Below are 24,555 nucleotides of genomic sequence, written 5' to 3' on the forward strand. Positions count from 1 at the left end.
ACATAGAGTTAGAGTGAATAGATCAGCCCTTGTGGATTGGGCACATTGTCACCAATACCCGATAGAGAATTATTCTCACTATTGGGACGGATATAGATATTAATATTGGATCAGTGACAACCAAAATCTTTGGCTCCGCTAGCTCTGTGTCAACAGAAAAGCACTGTTTGCTGGCAGATAAAAATCCTTTGAAATGAAATGAAATGATGTAAGATGCTTCAAAGTATTATTATTATTATTATTATTATTATTATTATTATTATTATTATTATTATTATTATTATTATTATTCTCATTATTTTTTGGAGCTTGAGTAAAGAATACTCAACAATAAGCACAAACATGTTTCTGTTTTTCGTTGGTTAAACACTGTAGGTTAATCACTTTAGATCAGCCACTGATCTATCTGGGACAGTCTAATACAAAATACAGATAAAGTGATGAAAAAGAATGCGTGTACAGGCCAAGAGGTTAAAAACAGCATATGGCTACTCGCAAGAAACAAAAGTGTCAGATGTTCCTTCAGCTGCTAAGCAAATGCCACCTCACTGAGCTGAATCCAGAGCAACGCATCGCTCCAAGAGTCAGGAAACCTCAAGTGAATTCTAAATATGCAGCTATATTAAACCTTCATATAAATGTATTACATACTGAACATGGGTGGAGTGGGCCGCTCAATTCAAGGTGTGTCACGGCATGAATGGCATAGGCTGACATGTTTCCTGTGAAGTCAGGAAGCAGCATTCCCTCTTCCCATTCTTCCATCTGATGGAATTCTCGCAATCATATGAAGGACCAAAACAGCCAAGATTTAGGTGCAGTGATGCAAATTACTGATGTGGGAAGGATTTTAAAAAGGCGCTAAAAGATCAGAGTCGTATATGTTTTCTATTGGCTGAAAGCTGGTGATGTGGAAAAAGAGAGAAACAAAGGAGTAACAACCTGCTATAAAGATGATTCCAGTAATCAACAATAAATAGTCAAAATAAAGCAGGAATGTCTGATGCTGCTGTTTTGTATTCAGAATATGAATATGAACACTTTTCACATCCATGGATTATTGAACATCTCTAACCTGGATCTGAGCTGGGATGAGAGTTTTTGAAAACCAATAAAACCTTACAATCCTCTGTAACAATCAGGAAATCAGTAGGTTCTCCAGGGGGGAGTTGAATGTTCCCATGTTCTTGTTCTTGTTAGAAGAACTTTATTTATATAGCATTTTCCATACAATCAAATGCAACATAAAATACTTTACAAAGGTAAAAATTAGAAATGATTGTTTTAAAGAGATATCTAAAAGCAAGAGAAGCATACAATTCAGTGATCAAAATGATCAAACCAAATTATAAACAGTGACTGGTTATCAAAAAATGAGGAACTGGTCTTTGACAATGAATGGCCATGTCCTCCAACACCGTTTCTATCTTCTGCCTAAAATGTCTTCTGCACCATTTACAAATCAAAACATAATCTACCTCACAAACCGCAATCCAGTTGCTGTCAGAAACTGACTGATAGCAGTACAAGTTGTTATAATGAGACTAGGAAGTGAAGGAAAGTTTAATATTATGCATTTATTTTTAAGAGACTTATTCTGAAGTATACATTCATTTTGTAGTAGTTCTTAAATTGTTGCTATGTTGTGCAGATGTGGTCAGCTAATACAGATTTCTTGTTGATCCGACTGACAGAATGACAACAAAACATGATAAAGATGCGACATGGCAACATGTTGGGGGTTTTAACAAAAATTAGAACAATGACAGATTAGTGGATCAAATATGAATAATCTGGAAATACTGAGAATACAGAGACTGGCTAACAATTATCTTTTTTTTTTCTAAATACTGGGCCTCATTTGATCATCACAGTGTCAGTAAATAAAACCTCTCATCTATTTGTGGTAAAACTAGAAGGGTGAACTGCAATGTTTTCTTTTTCCTGATCTCTGTCTGGTTGTGAAAACAAAGTACACAACACATTTAGCTGGACAGACACTGACCAGACCCTGGTTTTCAAGGTGTTCATGGAAGCCTCGCCTGTTTTTTCTCACTCAGCTGTTTGGTTCTGCTGTCTACATGTTCGATGGAACATTCCTAGAACCAAAAAAGAAACTGAACTGCTCTTTTGAGGCATAAATCAAAAGCTAAATGTACACCATTACCTACTTAATACAGAAATAGTATAACATTGGCGTTTCAAAAAGAATGTTATTGATTATTACACTAATTATAATTTTGTCATTTTTGCCTCGTATTAAAAAGTGTAATCAGAATGTTTTCTATTTCCATGACAATAATTTTAAAAAATTTTTCTATCAATTAAGAAAAAACTTTAGACAAAAATAATGAGATCAATTTAAAGTTAGTTACATGACAGTCTTTAAAAATGAAACAAGTATGCACATGGGTGGAAGATTAAACCACCAGCAGGTTTAAGTCATACTGGCCTGTTACTGTGTCTTTTGTATTTCTCCTGTCTTAAAACCGTGAAGAATGATTCTCCTGTTTCCACACCACGACTTTTAAAACAGATAACTTTTGGTTATGTAAGCAATGATTGTTGGGAGCAAAATGTTACTATCTATGGCTCCTTATTAGGGGCAAATAAGATGAAACATTACAATGTTAACTTTGTTCATCAACAGAACAAAACCAACCGCTGAAACCATTGGCAGCTGTAATCCTGGCAGATTATAAATTACAAAACTAACTGCTCTGGCTTTAGGCTAACATGATTGGGACTTTCATCAACCTGGTCAAAGTGCATAAAATTATCAATAAGTACAAAGCAACTTGTTTAGACAAACTGATTTGTCCATTTGAGTTTATTGAAAAGTGCAGTCAAAACTTTTCAACAGAATCTGTGAAAGTCGTGTGAAAAATGATTCTATAATTCCTTGCCAAAGGCTGCACTCAAAACAGCAAAGTCATCTAATTCAAAAACGAAAAGGAGGTCATTTAAAACTCTGAGTGCAGAGGTTTCATTTAAAATATTACTGAATACTTTTAAGAACAGATTGTCTCTCTGGAAAAGTTTGCAGAAAGGGAAAAGTTATTTTTTTAAACACTTAAAGAAAGATGACCAAGAAAATAGAGCAGTATGAAAGGTTGACAAGCTGTATTATAATATTATTATATTTTAGAGTTCATCAGGCAAAGAATATGTTGACACAAAAATATTATATTGTACTGTCTAGTTTTTGTATCTGAAAATTAGTAACACAGATTAAAAACTCAATATATTGGGGGGTGCAGTGGTGGCGTAGGGGGTTAGCACGCCCCCACGCCTGGAGGGCCCAGACCTCGATGCGGATCCCGCGGACTCGACTCCCGGTCCCGGCGGCCCTCGCCGCATGTCCTCCCCCCTCTCCTCGCCCTCCTTCCTGTCTGCTTACTGTCGCAAAAAATACGGGCCACTAGTGCCGGAAAAATTCTTCAGAAAAAAAAAAAAAAATGGAAAGAAAAAAACCCCCAAACTCAATATATTACAAAGTTGTAGCCTGTCCTTGTTTACATGTCCTCAATAAATCACTTTAATGTATGTTTTCTATTTACTCAGAATAGATTTTGTCTTATTATTTTATATTCAATAAAATTAAAGACAACAATGAAACATAAGATCTCAGAGAAAGTGGTCACATTAGCAGCAAAGTTACAAAGCAATATTTTTCCAAACAAAACGATTTCAATAACTTATATAACAAAATATAAAATGACAGGGGTAAAGGAAGCCAGAAATAGAAAGAGAAGTCTGTAAAACTGAACAAACTGGGGTGTCCCAGACATCCCACAATAACTGGATAAACTCATTCTGTCTCGGAACTGGATCCCGGTATCAGGGGTTTATTCAAATGCTCCGGTATCTTATCCATGTGTACTCAAACACAGTTTGCTCTGCCTGCAAGAGCCCTTTGTGTATTCATTTATTCTGCATTTAAATATGCACCTGCTGCAGGCCGTTATCTGTGAGCCCGGTGAGTCCGGCGTGACCCACGAGTCTTACCGCCGGTGAGGCCTCTGATCCAGCAGGGTCAAAGACGTGGATGGAGCTGACGAGAGGGTGGAGGAGGTGGGGGCGTTGCGCTGGGGCTGATGGTGTCATTGAATGCCTGGGAACCTGTCACATTGTGTCAGCGTTAGCATCTACATCTGGCCTCCTCTCGCTTTAACCCCGAGCTAAGTATGACTAGCTCACAGGACCGGACCACAGAGGAGGAAGACAAACTTTCACTTTTTCACCTTACACACAGCCGCCGCCACTGATTGCTTTAATGTTTCACTTGCTTGAAATGAGTGGCATCCAAATGTAGTAATTAGTTGCCAATGGAACATGCTGATATAAAAAATAGCTAAAATAAAAATAAAAAATACCCATAGTGTTAAGCATTATCAAGAGCTAAGGATCCCTTTTTTTATCAGCTCATATAATAAAATAAAGAACTAATAATTCAGGCCTTGTGTCAAATAAATAATAATTAAAAAAAAAACAAATATAGGGTTTTGACATACAAATTAAACTGATGCCTTAAGGTAAAAAACAAGCACTTAGTGATAGTGGGTGTTTTTTTTTCCCATTCTTTCATTTGATCCCTCAGCATTTTTTTGTGATTGTAGCTCATGAGAAACCATGAAACCATCGATTTTCTTCAATAGCATTCGACATTCGTTAAATCATGTGAAACATCTTGGGCCTGAGATAATCAGATGGCTGTTGCATAAAAATAGTCTGGTTATTTGGTGTCAAACTGCCTCTTCGCATGCCCTCAGCGGCCCGGCATGCCAGTGAGGACCTTTGTTTTCTGACACAGTTTCAGGCAGTCAGTGCGAATCACGGCTTAATTAAACAGAACAACGGCGACAGTGTACTGTAACTTTGGAAACAATAAGCACCAAACACAAAGATAGAACAGGCACAGACCTAAAAGTAATGACAGAAATCCAGGCGTGAGATCTTCATGGAAAACATGATCCGCCGCCGGGTTATATTTGCAATGCGCTGTAATTCAGCCTCCTCGGAAACACTATGACCCCCCCGCTCTTCTTTTCTGAACACAAATAATTAGCAACACGATCCAGATTTTATTTTTTTTTTGAATACGTCCATAGAAAATCAATGAAAGGATAGACCAAACAGTAATCACAAACAGCTGGATGTTGCACTGACCAGTCAGTGAAACAACCCTGCATAGCTGCAAAAAGCCAGTGGAGCTGATCAACTTTGTTCAAAAGAGCTGCTCCAAATATTTACAGAATAATAACGTGATAACAGTTGTGATTTATCATAACGATTAACTCTATCTTATAATGTGAACTAAAGCTGATCGATTGATTGGGATAAAGGACTATGTTATCCAGTGAGGAATACCTGGTATATTTAATAACGAACGATATATCTGAATATTTTGTTATATAATGCAGTCATTTTGTGATGTTTAATAATGCGCCAGTACTGTTGCATGTGCAAGATGGCCTTATAACGACAAAAATAAAATGTATTTAAAAATATATGAATATCTGTTTTTTTTTTTTGGTATTGGCCCAACAAAACCAAACAGCCTAGACGCAACTTTGGAAGTAATAGATGTCAATGTCGGTCATAACAGCAATGTTGCATGTTTATATTGGTGTATACCAAGTATGGTGTTATAACCAACTCGAAATAATGTCCTGGTTCAGAAGCAAAATCATCTGTAAAAGATAACTGTACAACATAAAGTGAAATGTTACAAGTATGTAGTTATGATTTGTTTAAAAAAATACTGATAATAGGTGAGTGGTCAGACGCTCAGACACTATTTAGTGTTTGTAACGGAAACCTTCAAATCGGGATCTCTCCCAGGTAGGTGGAAACAGCAGCGACTCTTCCTTCTTTCTCTCTCTTTCACACACACACACACACGCCCACACACACACACAACAGAAAAAAAACTTGACCATTGTTTATGATGAACTAATTAACAACTCCTTTGCTCAAGCCTAGGTCAGCCTCTTGAGGGAGACAGTACGGACGGCTTGCCACAGCACGTCGAAGCACTGAGGGTAGATAGTGAGCGTGCTTCTTCTGGCGCAGCGTCTCTGTTATGCGAACAATCTGACATGCTGCACATGTTCCATGTCCAAATGAATTGGGCAGCTCTGTGGCGTCAGCTTAAAGGACATCTAAGAGGAGAGGTGCGGGTGGGGGGTAATTCTTCTCTCTGCTTCAGCTTTTAGTCTGCAGCCAGAGTCAAAATCCCATGTTTGAAGAGAAACTGCGACCACAAAATCTTTGTTGAATCAGGCCACACTTGGAGCCAGAATTAGCTCCTCACCATACTTTGCACAGATGGCACCAGAGACAGTCACTGCAAATGCCTTACATTCTAGCCAAGGCTGCCTAACCCTTTTCCTTAATCCTAATTAGGAATGCAATCTCTACACATGCCTTTTTTCTTTATTTATTTTTTTGTTACAACAAACAGAAACAAGTACAATTGCATTACTACAATACTGAAATACGTTTATAATTCCAACATTTTCAAGTAATCACCAAATAAATGTTACTTTTAGTGCTACAACTAACAATTATTTTAGAATTGGTTATTCTATCGATTAGTTTGACGATTTACAGGATAAGAAATTGCCACACTGCAGAATTTACATTTATCCACTTTTACACAATATTAGAAATGCATAAGAAAATTCTAATAAACTAAATAATTAAGTTCCTTTTTTGAAAGACAAAGCATTTTCTTGCCTAAAATGCAACAATATAACATCCCTTAAATGTTCGGTTCATCACTTGTAGCTTTACTTAACATCAATACAGTTTAGGGCTAATCTGTTGGGGCAGTTTTGGCTTAATTACCACTCTCACTATGTTCTTTCAGCAAATGGCCTTTTTGAGTCTATTACCTCCAGTTAACGATTAATTGATTGCTAAATTAATTGCCGATTATTTCTGTAATCCATTCATCACGATTAATCCAATTAATTGTTTAAGCCCTAGTTACTTTAAATAAATTCAATTAATAAGTTATACTAGCACCACAGTGGTCCAACAAAAGTACAGTACAGGAGCAGAAAAAAAACAACAACACTTTTTTCTTAAAGCCGTCAAGAAGCTGTTTCATAACAACACGTGAAGACCTGGAAACATTCACATATGGACATAGCAGGCTAATCTGACTGCTGGGATAATAACCCGGGTCGTTTTATGACCGACCAGCAGTCCCCTTTCCTAATAACGCCCTATTTGGCCAACACAGTGATGGAGAGATAAGGGACAGCTGACCCACTCTGCCACTGCCGGATAAGCCTGCATTGTTGAGCCTGTGGACGCGGAGCGTATCCGACCACGACTGGCTAAAGCTCCACTGACAACAGAACAATAAGCGAACAGCTCATAGCAGACACATGATGACTTAGCAGGTCCAAAAGGTTTAATCTGCATCACGTCCTGAAAACTCACTTTTGGTTAAGAGAAAAAAACAAAAGAAGAAAAAGAATTTGACTGAAAAGGTAAGTGTGGCCGTCCAGGCTCTATGTAGAACTCCAGGTGTCTTTTAAATAAATAGCTATGACGTTTATCCTCACTGAATCAGCTAATTCTGCTTTATTGTTAATAAAGGGGAATGAAATCAGTCTGCAATGTTCCAACATTGTTTTTGGCATACAGAGGCAAAATGTGTGAGATGGTAGCAGCAGCAGGCTTATGAAGGCTTTATAACAAGGCCTCCCAGTAGAGTTCAGCTCAGTCATCAAGATGCTATCAATCCTGAAACGTGTCCTGAACAAAAAAATACAGTCTTCCTAAAGTCTACTGTTGCAACAAACGCTACACACAGCTCAGGCTATTAAGCAGCCTTTGTTTTCACGTTGGAACAAAAGCCATGTTGTGTAAAGGAGCCTTTATGAAAAGCACTGCAGTCAGATACTAAATGTAAGGTTAACAAGGGCTACAAATTTACATTTGAACAATTTCTGCATTAATAAACATGAATCAGATTTACACCCTAGTTCGGAAGAAGGTTCATTTTGGGATTTCTTTTGTTCTGCTATTAAATCCAGCTTCCAGATCACCAGCAGAGTCAGCACTTATGGTATTTAAATACAGAGGACTGCAAGTTTCCCTATCAGACCAACAGACCAAATAAAAGGTCTTAAGTGTCTATTTAGTGGGCGACTGGACATGTGAACTGGGTAGGTGTGAGTGAGGGAACTGGGCTTACATAATGTCTACAGATTTGTATTATTCCAGTATAAAAACAATGAAAGCCCCTCCTAATAAATTTTGAAATAGTTTTCTGAATTGACCCCATAATAACCATACTTAAGATGTCAAATTTAAAAGTGAATTACATTTACATTTCTGACATGCTCCTCCCGGTTTAGAGACCTCCCGTTAGTGCTCAGACTATATGCTTTTCTTTGCAGCATTAGCAGAGAGAGAGAGGCTGTTAGCTGCCATGTTCCGACATGTTAGCTACACTGAAGAGCATGTTGTACCTAATCAGCTTACAGCATCATTCTAAATATTAACTTTTAATGCAAAGATGGATTATGTAGCTAAAGAATACACACACCCACGCGCACACATATAACAAAATTGAGCTTGAAGCTGAAAAAATCTGAGTCTCTGAATGGCACAAGCAGATAAGCTTTAATTTGGGGATGTTATGTTTTCTTTTTGTTCGGTCAAAGCTATTTTATTTCTGTTTTTAAACATATTTAAATTACACATATTGGTAGTACAAACGGTCCATGACCTTGGTAAGGGTGCTGAGCAGCTCGCAGTGACATAATCATTGCAGGGAAAATCAAACGAGTAAATTGGCAACTACTCTACTTTCAGTCTGCTTGCTGTATTACTGTCTTTGAGTTTAATGCTCAAAGCTGATGATAATATTCACCAGCTAAATAGGTCTGTCTTTTGAAACCAAATTTCTTAAACTGGGTGGTTTCATAACAAAATGTGGTTTGGTTTTTAAAAGGGGTCTTTTTATGTAAAATTCACTTTTTGAGCTTTACATCGTGTGGTAATGTTATTCTGTAATCAAAAACATACTTGCAATGTTGCCTAGATTAATTTATGCCTTATTAGAAATCCTTGAAACTCCCATGACTTCAGCTGCACAGCAGCCCTCTCCTGCGACTCCTCCACTGAGCTCCATGAGACTAGCTAGCAGCAATCAGCAAACGCCTGATGGAACTGCGCATCAACAAAGTTAATTATGCAAGCGACTTCTCAGTGCAACACTGGTAAAAATGTTGTTAAAGGGATAATAGAGGAGCGATATTGCGATGAATTCCCGAAGGCGAAGTTTCGGAAACAGCAGGATTATTTTAAGAGACAGAGGCCCAATTTTAAGATGTTAAGAGTCAGATTTCTTTTAAGTCATATTCGATATATATAATTTTTATAACAACTGAAGATAACATCCCAGTCCTCGAGAACCGGTGTCCTGCAACCCTTAGATGTCTCCCTGGTTCAACACACTTCAATCCAAAAACTAAATCACCTCTTAAGTGCGGTCAATTTCTCCTGAATCCTGCCAATGACCTCATTATTTGACTCAGGTGTGTTGAAATGGAGACACATCTAAAAGTTGCAGGACCCTCGAGGCCTAGAGTAGCCCACCTCTGCACTAGATGCAGGGAAAAGACATACTGTCCCTTTAAACACTGTCTATTTTCTCTCAGTTTCCTACTTTGTGTGCTTTTAGTGTTACTGTTTTCTATGCTGCTTTAGATAAAATGGTCCCAGAGTCTACTGGTTGGATGAAAGATCGCAAACTTGACATTTCTTATTTTTCTAACCTACTGAATAGCAGGAGAGGTTCAGATGGCCTTGGTCACCGAGCTATGGATTGCTAAATATATGCCATCCATCTGTTTTCTATTCCCACTTAATCTGGTTCAGGGTAAAGGAGGGGGGCTGGCGTCTTTCTCCCTTGTTTGATGGATTAAAAAGAACAAAATTAAATTTTTCTTCTTAGAATAGCTAACTTTGGAATGACAAAACTCAACAACAATTGGAATTTAGTGTCTTTGCTGAAGAACTAAATCAACATGAAAATAAAAAATGTTGCAAAAGAGCTCCTAATTAAAAGGGTGGAGTCGACTCTTATGAGCTGCATTCTCCAGTCAGATACATTCCACTCAGCAGCAGACAGAGGGAATGACTCCTAATCATTTCAGGGCCCAGTTGTTTGTGAACGTGATGTGTCTTGCGAAACAATATTGGGACATCAAAGTGCGCACAAACTGAGCAAGAATTTCCCAACAAGCAGTCCACTCAGACAACAAGTGTGGATAATGGCATCCTCGAATAGTTTGCTCAGGCTGCATGGGAGAGAATGTCGCAGGAGTAACAGGTGGCCAGGGAAAATATCGGCGCTTCCTCCTGCTTCCACACCCGCTGGAGCCGCACTTGTATCCCCTACTTGGAGGGGAATTGCTTGTTGGTTTTCATGGGAAATTCAGGAAAAGGGGACTTGACAGCAGAATAATCCACTCGTCCACGCTGCTAGCTGTGCTTCTATATCAACTATTCTATTGTGCGTGCAGTGATGGAGGAAACAAAGCTGGGCAGGACAATTACAGAGCTGAAGCAGCACGCAGCGGCTGACTTACGGACAGGTTTCATGGTGAAAATAGAGAATGGGTGATTTTTATTTTTTTTTACCTGCTGGTAAGAAAACTACGCATCACCAGAACAGCATCATCAATGGTACTTTCTCGTCTTTCTGCCAGGAGCAGCGATGAGTTGTTTATATTAGGAGCAGAGGCGACATCATGCTGTCCGACACAGACTTCGTTCATAATTTCATATAATTTTCAGCCACTGGATTTACCACACCTATCAAATTATGATGTATGCATCACGTCAATGATGTAAAAGTTGGATTAAATGCCACATAACCGTTCAGACTGCATCGCTTTTAAAACCATCTGATAGGTATCTGATTTGGTACAACTTATGGAAGTGGCATGAATCAAATTCTTTATTTTTTTTGGGTGAGGGAGATCGGAATTGGACCATACAGACTGCCATAAAAATGTTGGATAAGTGTTGCAAATGGACAAAAAGGGAATCACATTTGGCACGTATTTGCCTGCTGTGTGAGGAGGCAAACAGTCGATTCCATATTGCACATCTGAAATTTCGTTTAAAAAAAAAAACCAAACTGCCAACACTTAAAAACTCGTCATGACAGACAGGTTGAAAGCTTAAACCAATAAAATAGAGCTACTTTACTCATTGACACAGATAACAGATAGCGTTGATTTTTCTTAGCTCGGTGGTAGCGAGCTCACCAAGTGAACTGAGCAGAGCAGGCCCTGTCCTGATAAAGCATGACTGCAACTGGCAAGGAGCCAGGCTCAATCTGCTTGAACGCAACCCGCTCTGTATCAGTAGGAAAACAACGTAACAGGCAGCAGCAGTTTAGTCCCAGCCTTACAGGCTGTTGTTCTGCCTTAGGTTAGAAACCAGTACGTCACAACAGCTCTGCAGTCGTCTCCTCTCTTTGAACAACTGAGCTGTTCTCGCTGAACGGCATTAACACGCTAACAATCGCCCCAAAGGAAGCTGCCCACAGATCTCGAGTGTTGATGATTTGAGATAAAACTGTACAGCTGATCAGTTCTGCATGAAAGAGTCTGTTTTAAGGAAGGACAGTAGGAGTGGGCGGTGCTGGCCGGGGGAAAAAAGAGGAGATTTGTTACATTTTAATACAAGGAGAGGTAAATTCTCTTTGAGTCTTGAGGTGAGGAGTCTGATGAAACCCAGCAATCATAGGTCTACTTTAAACCCAGAGCAAGCTAGAATAAACTTTACTAGAGTACTATGAGTATAGTGGTTTCTTTGAGTTCACCTGTTCTCTGTTTTATCCCTAACAGCAAAATGGCTTTTGTTCTCCTCCTGTTGTTGTTATTTTTGAAAAATTCTCAATAAATTATTTGTGCCTCTTTGGTTTTGTATGTTGAATATTTTAGGAAGCACATATCTGTGCTCAGAGCTTTTTAGGGTTAGCAGAACAAATATGAGAAATGGCTTTGTTTTCAGGGGTCTGCCGCTATTGAAGAAATGGCTGAAGCTTTAAGAGAGCGAGATAAAATGTGCTGAAACACTTATGTGTGTTTTCTGGGAAGATGGCTCCACCAATGTCATTCAAAGTTGTTTTCAAGCTTTAAGTTTTAACTCAACAACATGGAGGAAGAAAAGATTCCGGCGAACGGATGTAGAAATCTTTTTACACTTGTGTTTCAACAAAAACACGCCTACAAATTGGGTATTGTTGCTGCAAGATGGTGATTTAAACAAATTCAATACAACCCTAAAACTTATATTGTTTGTCTTTTTGTAATTTTCTGCTGTATATTCTAGTAAAGGAGAACAGCTTTAGACTGGGAAATATTGTGTAATGATAAGCAAGGCAGAGGTAGAAAGACAGATTTAAAGTTGCAGTTTATAGCTCTAGAAGAGTCTGGCTTCACATCTAATCTGACTTTTGATGTAAAGCAGGAAAGGAAATGGCACAGGAGATAACATGGTCCTTTTGGGAGTGACTCTCCTGTTGAACGTTTTATGAGGTTTAATGTTGACAAACTAACAATTTAGTTCAATTACTACATTATTGCAAAAAAAAAAAAAAAAAAAAAATCCAGGAAATCCCTTAGAAGAGATAGGGTGTGGAATATCCACAGTCACATCCTCTACTACTGAATAATTTCTTCTTTTTCTGCTGTCCCTCATGTACCCTAATTCATGTAGTTATACCTAAAAATTGTGATCCGCTTTGAGATTTGAGCCACGCTGTTAGTGTAATTCAGAGCATAAAATAAACAATCTAGAGTGAAATCTCACCAAATTACACCCTTGTTCCGCTGCTCTGTGGACGCAGAAACTTAGGATGCCCTACTGTAAGGCAACCACTAATGGAGCTCAGACAGGAACCCACCACAGTGTTGCAAACTCGTCGCCTATGTCTGGCATTCTGACAAATATCTAAGGCACTCACTTACCCAGAGTATGCCCTCACACACATGTGCCAGCAGCTCTGTGTGTGCTGAGCCTCCACTCTGGATATGAGTCATAGCAAAGTCTAAAAGGCATGGACGCTTTGACCACTTCTCGTGATTGATCTCAACAGGAAAAAGTCACATTTTTCTTGAAGTAATAACTCCGCTTCCAAAGCTCTGATGAGAAAGGTTCGGTAGAAACAGATACGGTGTTGTTCGGTCCAGGCCCTGCCAGAGCCATTTTGATCTATCACATTGAATTGCTTTCTGCCAAAGCATGTGAACCAACCACAATGCTATCAATTGCGATTCGGTTTCAATACTTTTAGCACTAAGCAGCCCTGAAGGGATCATCCTCACACCATATGGTCAGAAGGCATGCTCAACTGAATGTTACCTACTCTTTTGCTGTTATTGGGGACTATTCAATTGAAACAAAGCTAATGACCACAACTATAGCACAAATACAATCTCACACTGTCTATCGATGAAGAAATTTAATCAGCTTAATCACACTCTAGTGCTGTGATTAATCACAATTAATCACTATGCCTAACTTTGTAAACTTAAACTAAAATATGTTGGCAGTTGTGGTTCTTGCAGGAACCACAACTGCCAACCAATTAAAATGCAAGTAATTATCTAGCTTTGTTGTTGTTGCTGTCTTTGTTGTAGTAGAAATTAGGTTATGTATTCTCCCAGTACTAACGAGCAACTAAGGAAAACCTATTCCACTTCATGCATGTGAAATTTTAGGCTTGTGCATGTAGACATGCACACATGAACTAGCAACGCAACACAAGAAAACTGAAAAATGTTCAACTTTTGTTGTTGCCTGCTGTTATGGAAAAATTTCACCTTTCGCTGTTCGTCGCTCCCTGTGTCGAGCCCATAACGCACTACTGTGAACCAGCTAACCCTCCGCAGGAGAGAGGCTTTTAGGTCAAAATAGAAAGCGCAATTAATCTACATAACATAATATTAGCGCGTTCAAATTTTCATATTGATCACATGCGTTAACGCGTTAAGCACTACTTCTTACTTCTCACTGCTTGTTGTTAAATAAAAGAAGAAAAGCAGCAGAAAAATGTTGACAGTATGCAGACTTCTTTTATTAGTTGGTGCCACGTTCGACAGATTGAAGGATCAGATACGGGAGGTAAATCTCACCCCAACCAACAGCAACAACAACAAATTTACCACAACCACAATGACAGAAAGCAGTGACCTGTATAAAGTTCACAGCTTTATGCACCAGATCCTGCTTGTTTACAACTGGACATTTTTCTAGGGCTTATATGCCAAATCATTTATTTGCTCCAAGCAGTTGCTAGGCAACAAAGGAAATTTTCAGCCAAGCCAAACCGGGAAACTTTTGTTTTTGCATTTGAGTTTGGTAGAAATTAAAGCAGGAAAATGCACCATGTAGATCAATAGTTTTAGTTAATTATAGACTTCTATTTGATTCTGTAGGACACCTGAGTTGATCCTATCTTCTTACTGCTCATCAAAACTTCATCAGGCTTGTTTCATATATGGCACATTTATGGGGAAGATAAATGCACCATATGTGAAGATAGTAAGAAATATGTCCGGCATTCCTGAGCGTTACATCTTGTCCCCTATCAAAGTAACATCATATCTCCCTGACATTTCAAATAGGACTGACAGTCGCAGCAAAGTGATCTGGTCCAACACTTATTTATGATTTATTTTTACAGTCAGAAGCATCCCGCATTATTTTAAGATGAACTTGAGATGGTGCAAGAAAGCCTTAAGACAACTGGATGTTGAGCATTAACTTCATGCACCTGGCATGGTGCGATAGAAAGCTATGAAAGCAGATAAAACAGTAAGGAATAATATTTTACAGAAACATCCACTAATTGCACATAAAATTTGTTTATTTCATATGATTCAATCCAGTTTTTGGATCGAGTCATATGTGAGAAAAAAATAATAATTAGACTATAGTCTAAGAAATACTTCAAAAGGAACACAGATAAAGCATTTAGGATTACCAAACAAGCACACTTTTGCACATAGAACAAACTGTGAGTTATTAGTTACTCTCTCTATATATGTAATATAAATATCACATTTTATTTGTTCATTTGCTGTCTCATATTTAAATCTTAACTCGAGGAATTATTACTAAACTACCCGATAGCTGCTGTCACAAACAGATGTTAGCAGATGATGTATGCTTTTTATGTCGATGGCTCCTGCTTTGTAGATGAATTTACACTCACTGACACTCGCTGGTGATGGATGAGAGAGGATCGCCGCTGGTCGTGAGGAATAAAAATAAAGCCTGTGAAATTAACATTTTATATACAAAAATCTCTCCACAGTCTTAAGTTGAAGAATGATAAAAAAAAAAGATTACTTTCAACAGTAATAATAAAATCATTTAGAAAAAATTGTTTTCCAGAGAACTTATGCACAACTATTTAGTTGTGCATAAAACTGAAAAATTAAATACATAAGGAATTAAAATAAAACTATTAATATAAATATTCAAAACCATAATAGCCCTGTAATGATTTTACCAGCAACATTTAATGTTTTAATTAAAATGAATGAAGCTGTTTGACATTGACATTGAATTAGAGTTACTGTCATCAGTAAGTCTTTATCATAATGGCAATTTCTACACTCTAATTACCTTGATTTGATCATTACTGTTGTGGCAAGAAAAAATTGTAAAAATCAAGAGGAGTTATTTCGGGGACCCATACAACAATTAGATAAAAAACGCGTTAATTAGGACTCTTCTTAAAACTCTGTACAGCAAAGCCTGTTGGTGAACCAATGGCCATTAGGATCAGGAAGTTATTTTAATGTGACAATGTAAAAGAAATAATTTTAAAAAATCTGGACTTTTAACCTCTACAGTTGCTATAAGTCCCAAACTTTTTCCATTACTTTCTCATGTTCTTTTACAGACAAACAATGTCAATAATATGAATGACCAATAAGGTTCTGTGTCTGTTTACAACCCTGCTTGTGGCACCCTCCTGGAAAAAAATAGCTACATTTTTGGGTTTCCGAAACCTCTGACTCATCGTCCAGAAGGACAATTATGGCTGTTCGGAAATATTTCCTGTAGCAAATTAAATACAGTCACGATGTGGAAACATTAAAAAATAACCTTCTTCTTATTAAGGCAACAATGTTTTAAATCAAATAATGTGAGGCTCAGATTCCTCTGGGCTCTAGACCAACATTTTACACTGGTTGCACTGGCACGCCTCACTTTTTTTCATAGGTGCACCAGCAGAAAGACCTGGCCCAAATTTTCAACCACATTGTATTTTACGTAACAGCTCTACAGGTTCACTTTTTAAAAGAAATCTCTGTCCATTACTGGCAAAGTTTGAAATAATTAATTAACAGGGATGGCAACTGTACCTGCTATGTAGACTGTAGGAATACAGTGACACATTTTTCACAGTAAAAATTTCCCAAAATCTGTTTTGCCTCCTTTTGGGAGCTGGGAGTTTAAGTTGACAGTTCAAGTTATTAATATTCATGGTATGTACTGTCACTTGTCACTGGGGACAAGTTCTGCAAATTAGCTCACACTAAGCACTATGATGCAAGCATTGGACTGCTGTTTTATTCAGTTTGCCTATGTTATTGTGTGTCTGTGCCTATTAAATAAATCTAAATATCACTGATGTCTCAATTGTCGACTGCATGTTATTTTAATAACTTTTTATTTTTGTTTTTATAATGTAACGCACTTTGATCTTACTGAACTGCCTTGTTGCGGAAATGTGCTATACAAATAAACCTGATTGACAAATTGATTGATTGGTTAAGCATACTGTTCTTTAATATTTCAGATTTTATTGGTTCCTATTTTTTGTATGTGAAGCCCTCCTCAAAACTTTAAGGAACAACGTCTGAATGGCATTTCTAAATCCGAAAAGGATGTTTCTTATTTGGGGCTGCACAGTGGCGCAGTAGGTAGAGCTGTTGCCTTGCAGCAAGAAGGTCCTGGGTTCGATTCCCGGCCCGGGGTCTTTCTGCATGGAGTTTGCATGTTCTCCCTGTGCATGGTGGGTTCTCTCCGAGTTCTCCGGCTTCCTCCCACAGTCCAAAAACATGACTGTCAGGTTAATTGGTTTCTCTAAATTCTCCCTAGGTGTGAGTGTGTGTGTGAATGGTTGTGTGTCCTGTATGTTTCTGTGTTGCCCTGTGACAGACTGGCGACCTGTCCAGGGTGAACCCCGCCTCTCGCCCGGATCGTAGCTGGAGATAGACACCAGCAACCCTCCTGACCCCATTAGGGACAAGGGTGTTAGAAAATGGATGGATGTTTCTTATTTGAAATAATGCGTTAATTTAGCTGATCCAAACAAAGATATATAAAAAAGCATGAACTAAAGTAAGAATGTGGGTAAAATTAAAATTATTGCAAACTAGCAATACAAAGACACTGATTACATAACAAAAGAACACTTGCTGGCAGAGGAACTTCCTCCAGTCATTGTTTAGATCCTGTAAAATTCATCAAATAGGGGCAGTGTAACTATAAACTGTTTCTTTGATTCAAAGTATTTTCTGCAAAAATATTGGGAAGAGTTTATTGGTAGAGAGGAAGAACTCTGCCCTTTGTGACATTCCTGACTCATCTTTTGTAAAGTCAGCAGAACAGATGGTTATTTTTTTACCCCCACTTTTCATGTCTTCTGCCAAAATTTTCTCAAGCAGATCCCCATTTTTTGTGCAATATGTGTAACAAAAGTAACTCTAGTCTTTGAGAAAGCTAAGCAATTTATTCTGGCTGTAACTGAAATAAATATAAATAAGTGCAGGCATGTTTACCCCTGAATTGTGTCGGGGCAGAGAGAAGGTGGTTGCTCTTTCAAGCTATTTTAGGAGCAGCTCTGCCTTTGCGTCTAATTTCAGAATTAGAAGCATGTGCGAACGCAGGTTTGTCCACATTAGGCACCACGAAATACTTTTATGAATATATCCCAGAAACTCAGACATAACCACGCGGCGCCTAATAATAACAGTGTTATTCACAGATTCACTGATGATAGACATGCGTAAACCACCTGTGGCCGAGCAGCGAGAAGACGAGAAGGCATTGCAGTTTACAACACACTTGAACACCTACATTATTAGAAAACAAGCCACTGGTTCGTTGAAATTGGTTAGAAAAGGAGGAGTGATGTGGTGGCAGATGACAGACAAGCGAGCTCTAAACTTCCACTCAGCTTACAGGGCAAGCAGGTGGAAGTGGGGAGTTCAGGAAGGATTAATGGGTTTTGTGGGAGTTCCCACGGCTGAGAAAAGGGGATGACTACATGTGCTGCAATATCTGGAGACAAGCTGGTGATAGAGGAATAGATTTGTCAACATGACTTACAGGGAAAAAAGTCTAGAGTAACCTCTGACTAGGAGGTTTGACGTCATGTTTGACTCCTTTAGGCCCTTAAAGTTTTAGAAATCGCAGCGCTACAGCTGTGCCTTGCTGTTTTTATAGGAACATGTCACAACTTTGGAGGAAACATCAAGCCCTAAAATAACAGGTAAATCTTGCTTCTACATTCATTCTAATGAGTTATACTTCTTGTTAAACAAAGAAAATAACATTCCGAAACTTTGGAGCTGCTGTTCAGAAGTCTTGTCCACTATTATTATCACATTGGAACAATTTCAAACACCTGAGGTCGTCCGATGACTCTGCCTTGTGGCTATTTTTAGAAAATAATTGCCCTTTTGCTACAGCCTTGTAAACAAAAGCTGAATCCAGAGCAATTATATGGCTGTGACTCCCAGCAGGGGCGCAGCCTCGAGCTTTTTTCTCTTGCACACACTGCGGCTCGTTGCTTCACCGTCATTAATGAACCCCCTAATTATTTCACTAAGCTGACAGCATTCTAGTGTTTGATCAATGGTGGGATCCTCTGACCCATTGATGTACTCCCATCAGTACCCAGCGCATACATAAGCAGGGGGAACCGGCGCGGCACTTCCTCCCTCTGGGGACCATGTGATCGCAGATAAAGATCATCAAACAGGAAGCTGCTCTTGTGCTGCCCAAAGCCCAGGCACCCAGTTAGGAAGCAGATCATTCCTGATATAGAGCAGCCTAAACACTGAATCGAGCTATCTTGACAAAACAAACAATGGATGATGGCTCTAATTAAATTAGACTGGTCACTTCCAAGAACTCACAGTCCCCCCGTCAGGTTCAGGATATGGTCAATCTAGAAGCCAAACTTCCCACAAGAATCCTCCCTGTCCACACCTCGGTCATTATCATATTTTCATCATGAACGTTTGGCCAACATGTGCAGCTTCAAGATGGCCTGTGATTTATGGGCCCTATATTTTTCGCTTACTTGTCTTATTGACATTTGAAGCACGCGCATGCCACTGCCATTTTTGGAGCAAGCGGTAAGTCGCTGCGAGACATTGTCAAAAAATAAATAAATAAACAGAATAAAAACAGGCCAAGGTCCTGAATACTTCTCTGAGTCACGGGGAAGTGGATTTTCTGTCTCGGGAGACGAACCGACACACCCCGCTTCTTTTCTGAAGGCCTTCAAGTGCCAAAAAACACTTAGCTTTCCTTCTTCAAAACTTCCCCCTCCTCCTCCGCCTCCTCAGACCTCAGCCAGCTCATCGGCGGGGGACTCTTTTTATCTTTTAGAAAAACAGGTGGTAATGATTGTTAGTCAGAGCTCATATGATGCGGAGCTGTCTGCCTCCATGTGTTTTCTATTTGGAATGCTGCATTTGCTAACATGGCACAGTCAGGTTTAGGAGGGACTCAGCAGATATTTCTGGTCACGCCTGCGACGCAGCTCAAAACAACCACCGCCCGCTCCCACTCAGCTGTTTCGGGTCATTCCACATGGAGCGCTTTAACCTTATGACATGGAAGGGCTTCGGTTGCACAAGTAAGTATCGGCTTCAGCTCAAACGTGAAGATTGCAAATAACTCTGCAGAACTTCCTAACTCGCACCCCATTCTGACTCAAACGCATCTCGAACAGCGCAGGGCTTCTCTCTGTTCGCCTGCCCCGATTTCCTCTGCCATTTACCGTCCCTTCAGAAAAATGTCAGACTGTCTGCGACTTGCCCACGGGGACGGAACGTGTCATTTGGAGTGTGTTCCTAACATTTGCTTGCTAGCTTTAGGTGGAGGGAGAAAAAGTCAGAAAACAAGGCTCTCCTTGGGGAGCCATCAGCAGTTATCTGGAAGAGAAGTGTCTCCTGCCTGGCCAAACGGTGCAAAAAGACAGAGTCCCAGGTTTCCATTTAGAAAGACATTAGACACTGGGTGACAGAACCCTGGCTATGGGTTATTCTGAAGATTTTCAAAGGTTTAAGCAATCTGCAGGCGGGCAGCTTTCTTTTATTTATCTAATCGATGGAGATAAAGAGAGGGCTCGAATTAGATTAGTCATGATGAATCAATTATTGAAATAATTATCAACTATGAGACTTCTACAGCACTTTATTAGCAAACTCAAAGACGCTTTACGTGAAATAATTTAGTAATATAGTAATTGATTAACCGTTAACTGGAGTGTGCAGACTCAAAAAAGGTTTTTGCTGACAAAAACAACATATTCAGAGCAGTAAATAACCCAATATTGTAAAAAATATTTATACATTTTGCATTTAAGATAAGAACACTTTTGTTTGCCAATATGTTTTACCCAAAAGCAATCAAGTGGCATTTTCACCTAGTTTGTTCAAATTAATTCAACGTTATGTTATTGTGTTTTAGGCAATGAGGTGTTTATTTTTGTATTTAAAATAAAGGAATTTAATAATTTATTTGTTCCCATCTTTTAATTTATTTCTAATATCAAAAAGGCTTAAGTAGCTTAATGAAAAATCTGTGACAATTTTGCTTTATCCGATTAATCAATGAATAGTTAGAATATCAAGTGATCGACCAATTACCAAAATAATTGTTAGTTGCAGCCCTAAATTGGATCTTGGCTGAGAACTGCAAAAATTACATTAAATCCAGGATATTAAAATAAAACAGGTCCTTTAAATGCTGAAAATTAAAAACATTTGAATGATGATGTGTATATCCTTTTCTTATCGGAGTGCTAAAACTGAGCTGCTCGCTGTAGTCACAGCTCACGGTTTAAAAAGCAACAACGACCTTTTGAATTCACTCCTCAGCACAGGTGTTTCTTATAAAAGTAAAAGAAATGATCTCACAGTATATATCGGCTCACTTCTAATCCACTTTGAGCATCTTCCAGCCCCCACATATCTTGGCCGTGCTCTTGGCAGGAACCTTCATGGCAGATTTCCTTTTCAACGAATTTCTTTGGAGTATTTTCGGGGAAAAGGCCAAAGCCAACAAACAAAGAGGTGGATGCAAGTCTGATGGAAGTGTGTTTGCCTTGCCTCGTTGTTTGCTCCAGTGACCAATGACTGGCCGTAGAAACGCAGCATGTTCCGCCTAGAGTTGTGTGGCCATTAAGATGATCATCACCCTAAGAGCACCGTGAACTGAAATAACAAGCTCATCTCTCACAGAGAGAGAGAGAGAGAAAATGAAACCAAGCAAGGCCTGCAGAGAAAGAACAAACCACTGACACTTTGTCATTTCCCACGAACATTCAGTCTCACACATCGGGGGGATCATGTGGACCTATATTAGGAGCAGAACTTTTTCCAAAATACAAGAAGCATTCGAATTACAGTCAGTGCTACCAGCAACAATTAGTAATTCATAACCCGGCTTGTGGCGAGCTCAAGTCTGGCTGCATTTGTCCAGTTTCTACAAAGACAGAGGCGGTGTTGGCTGGGGCCCAGCTGACCACATGGCTAAGCCCTGTCCACCGAGACAAAAGGAATTCCTAAATCTTCACCGCCCGCATGAAAAACTAATTGTTCTCCTATTGAGGTTTACACAAGAGAACACCGTTAAGAGTATCGGAAATAAAATGTAAAAAATTTTTTAAGTCATCTTACAGCCTCAAGGTATGTCAGGAGAGCACAGGAACATATTTCAAACAAGCGCCGCTGCCGTTCCTAATTAAAGTAAAGGGAATAAGCCTGCTCACACACGTGAGTGATCACAGGAAAGGCTCTTATGTCTCCACTTGGTTTCATCTGTTCGCCTGTCCTCTCACACCTTAATCCGAGGAGAAAAACTGAAAGCACGTTTCTGACAAAGAGAACAATGTTTCTAAGAAGAGCCTAAAAAGGAAGCACAATTTCCTTTAATTCACTAAACAAAGTAATTTTTTGTTATAGAGAAATCAAAGCGAAAGTCAGACATCAGAGTATTTTGACACACGATAATATGCATTTATAAATACATCGATAATTAGAACTGAAACTCGTGCTTTATTATTTTAAATCCACCGTTCTCAAAGCGGTGGAACCTGTTAACTCAATGATTTGCAAGGTAAATGTGACAGAGAATAAAAAGAAGTGTCTGTGACTCCATATACATTTTCCTCTATAAATGAGACTGTGTTCTAAGAATGATGTCATATTAACTGCATTGTAGTTGCAGATCACAAAAACGCACTGATTCCAGTCAGTGGCCTGGCTAAAGCTACGATGTTCTGAACTTTCAAAAACTAGACACCTATTTACTAAGAAGCTGTGTTTCTCTGTGGGGGATTTCATTAAATACAAATTATCAGGAACATAAGCATAATTTAAACCATTCTCACTTCAGCTATCAATAGGAAGAGTATTTTGAAAACTACATTTTTTTGGTCAGATATAAATTGAAATGTGTTCTATTTTATTTTGTACAAAGCATACAAATCTAAATTAAAGTCCATATCGTGTTGAACTATTAAAAAATTTTAGTAACTATGCTGCAAATTATATATATGATAAAACCGATCAAGCAGCTATTTTATATCTTTATAGACTCTTAATAAGGACACAAATGTAACTATGTTCTCTCGATAAAACATCATCAGATGTTTAGGGCTTTTAGGGCTCATGCGGAAATAAATAAATGAACTGCGGTGATATCTTACAGGTGTCCGTTTTTCGCTTCCGGCTACAGGAGACAAACCTAGCATACAGATTTTTGAAGTCCTACAGAAACTGTGGGTCATTTTTTTTCTCACTCTTGTTTCTATTAGCCAGTGTTAAGCTTCGGTGCGGTTTGAAAGGGAGCGGTGAAGAAGGAGGAGGGAGAGGAGGGGGCACCCACCACGAGAGTCTGCCCGCTCGGCTGGCTCCTCCCGCGGTCAGCCTGCTTTTATTCCGCCGCAGGAAAAACCGTTATCTCGCATCACTACATCTCTGCCGTCAGCGCGGCCTCACAGCCTCGCGTTAAATAGTTAACTGCTCCAGCTACGAAACCGCAAATATACATATTTGATTAACCAAACTTGACGAAAGTTTTTTTTCCTCTCTCTCTCTCTTTTCTGTCTGAACCTTTTGAGTCAGGACACATACATACACACACACACACACACACACACACACACACACACACATATACAAGCGCGCGCGCTGACAAAACGTGCAACTTAATCAAGCTGACGTGCAACGCTAGTTTGATTTAACGACAGCTCCGCTATGTTAATGTTTTTTTGTTTGTTTGTTTGTTTTTTAAAAGCGATATACTGATGTAAACAGCAGTAAATGCGACGCAGTCTATTGAGAAACAACAGGAGTACTAAGCAAAAAGTTGTGGAAAAAATGCCACTATCCTCTCTTTACATTTCGGTTAACATTTTCTAAATAGTCCACATGTATTCGGGGTCCAACATAGCGGGTTTACTGTCAGTCACCTTTGAGTTTAACGGTTGCGTCCAACTAGTTAGTTGTGAGTCACGGTCCGTTTTCCATACAACGCGGAGGTAGAAACGGTGCTAAAAACTGATGCAGGAGTTGACTGGCCATGATGGCCACGTCCCAAACAAAGCCACGGGACTGAAACAGCAGCTGCTTTGGGTTGCTTTTTGTACTTACAGTGAGTTGAGAGGAGAGTCAGGAGGCAAGCTAGACGTGTTTTCGCCATCTTGGTGTCGATGCAATGTTCGGTGCGGCTGGCCGTACATGCGCAAAGTAGCCTCAACAGCTTTGGTGAGGATAGAGAGGGGGAGAGAGACCTAGAGGGAAAACTACCGGAGGGAGAGAGAGAGAGGCAGAGAGGGGCGGGGGAGCTATTATATGGGGTTTCCATGGCTACCGAAAGCATCACTCACACAGACTGGAATTTATAGTTGACACGATGAGGAAAGCTTTTACTACTGTGTCCTTACACTGCTGTTGGCAGGCACCAGCTGGGAACCCAGATATGAAACCACCAGCTTCCAGACTTTTATGTGATGTGGGAGGGAATTGAGATTTGAAAGAAAAAATATATAGAGATATATATATAAAACAGTGTCTTTCCATTATTTTTGCTTGAATGAAAAGTAAACGCAAATGCTTTTAGGTGATGCTAAAATTATCCATTAACCAATAATCTGAAATGTAACACATGGTTTAATATTACATAGCTAAGGGTCTTGCACAAGCACCACCAGTGCACCAGCACATGCAGTAAGTACAAGTACCACCA

The 24,555-nt window shown here is 39.2% G+C and overlaps 1 protein-coding gene across 1 annotated transcript in view; it reads right to left on the minus strand.

Annotated features, from left to right (window-relative positions):
• jam3b (junctional adhesion molecule 3b) overlaps positions 1–24,096 on the minus strand; it is a 42,055-nt gene extending 17,959 nt beyond the window's left edge. Inside the window, exon 1 of the mRNA XM_044140723.1 lies at positions 23,961–24,096. Coding sequence (XP_043996658.1) covers positions 23,961–24,009 — 49 coding nt within the window. The 5' untranslated portion in view covers positions 24,010–24,096. The remainder of the gene's footprint in view (positions 1–23,960) is intronic.
• Positions 24,097–24,555: the final 459 nt, after the last annotated feature.

This window comes from Gambusia affinis, linkage group LG15 (genome assembly GCF_019740435.1).
Source record: "Gambusia affinis linkage group LG15, SWU_Gaff_1.0, whole genome shotgun sequence".
Classification (NCBI taxonomy): domain Eukaryota; kingdom Metazoa; phylum Chordata; class Actinopteri; order Cyprinodontiformes; family Poeciliidae; genus Gambusia; species Gambusia affinis.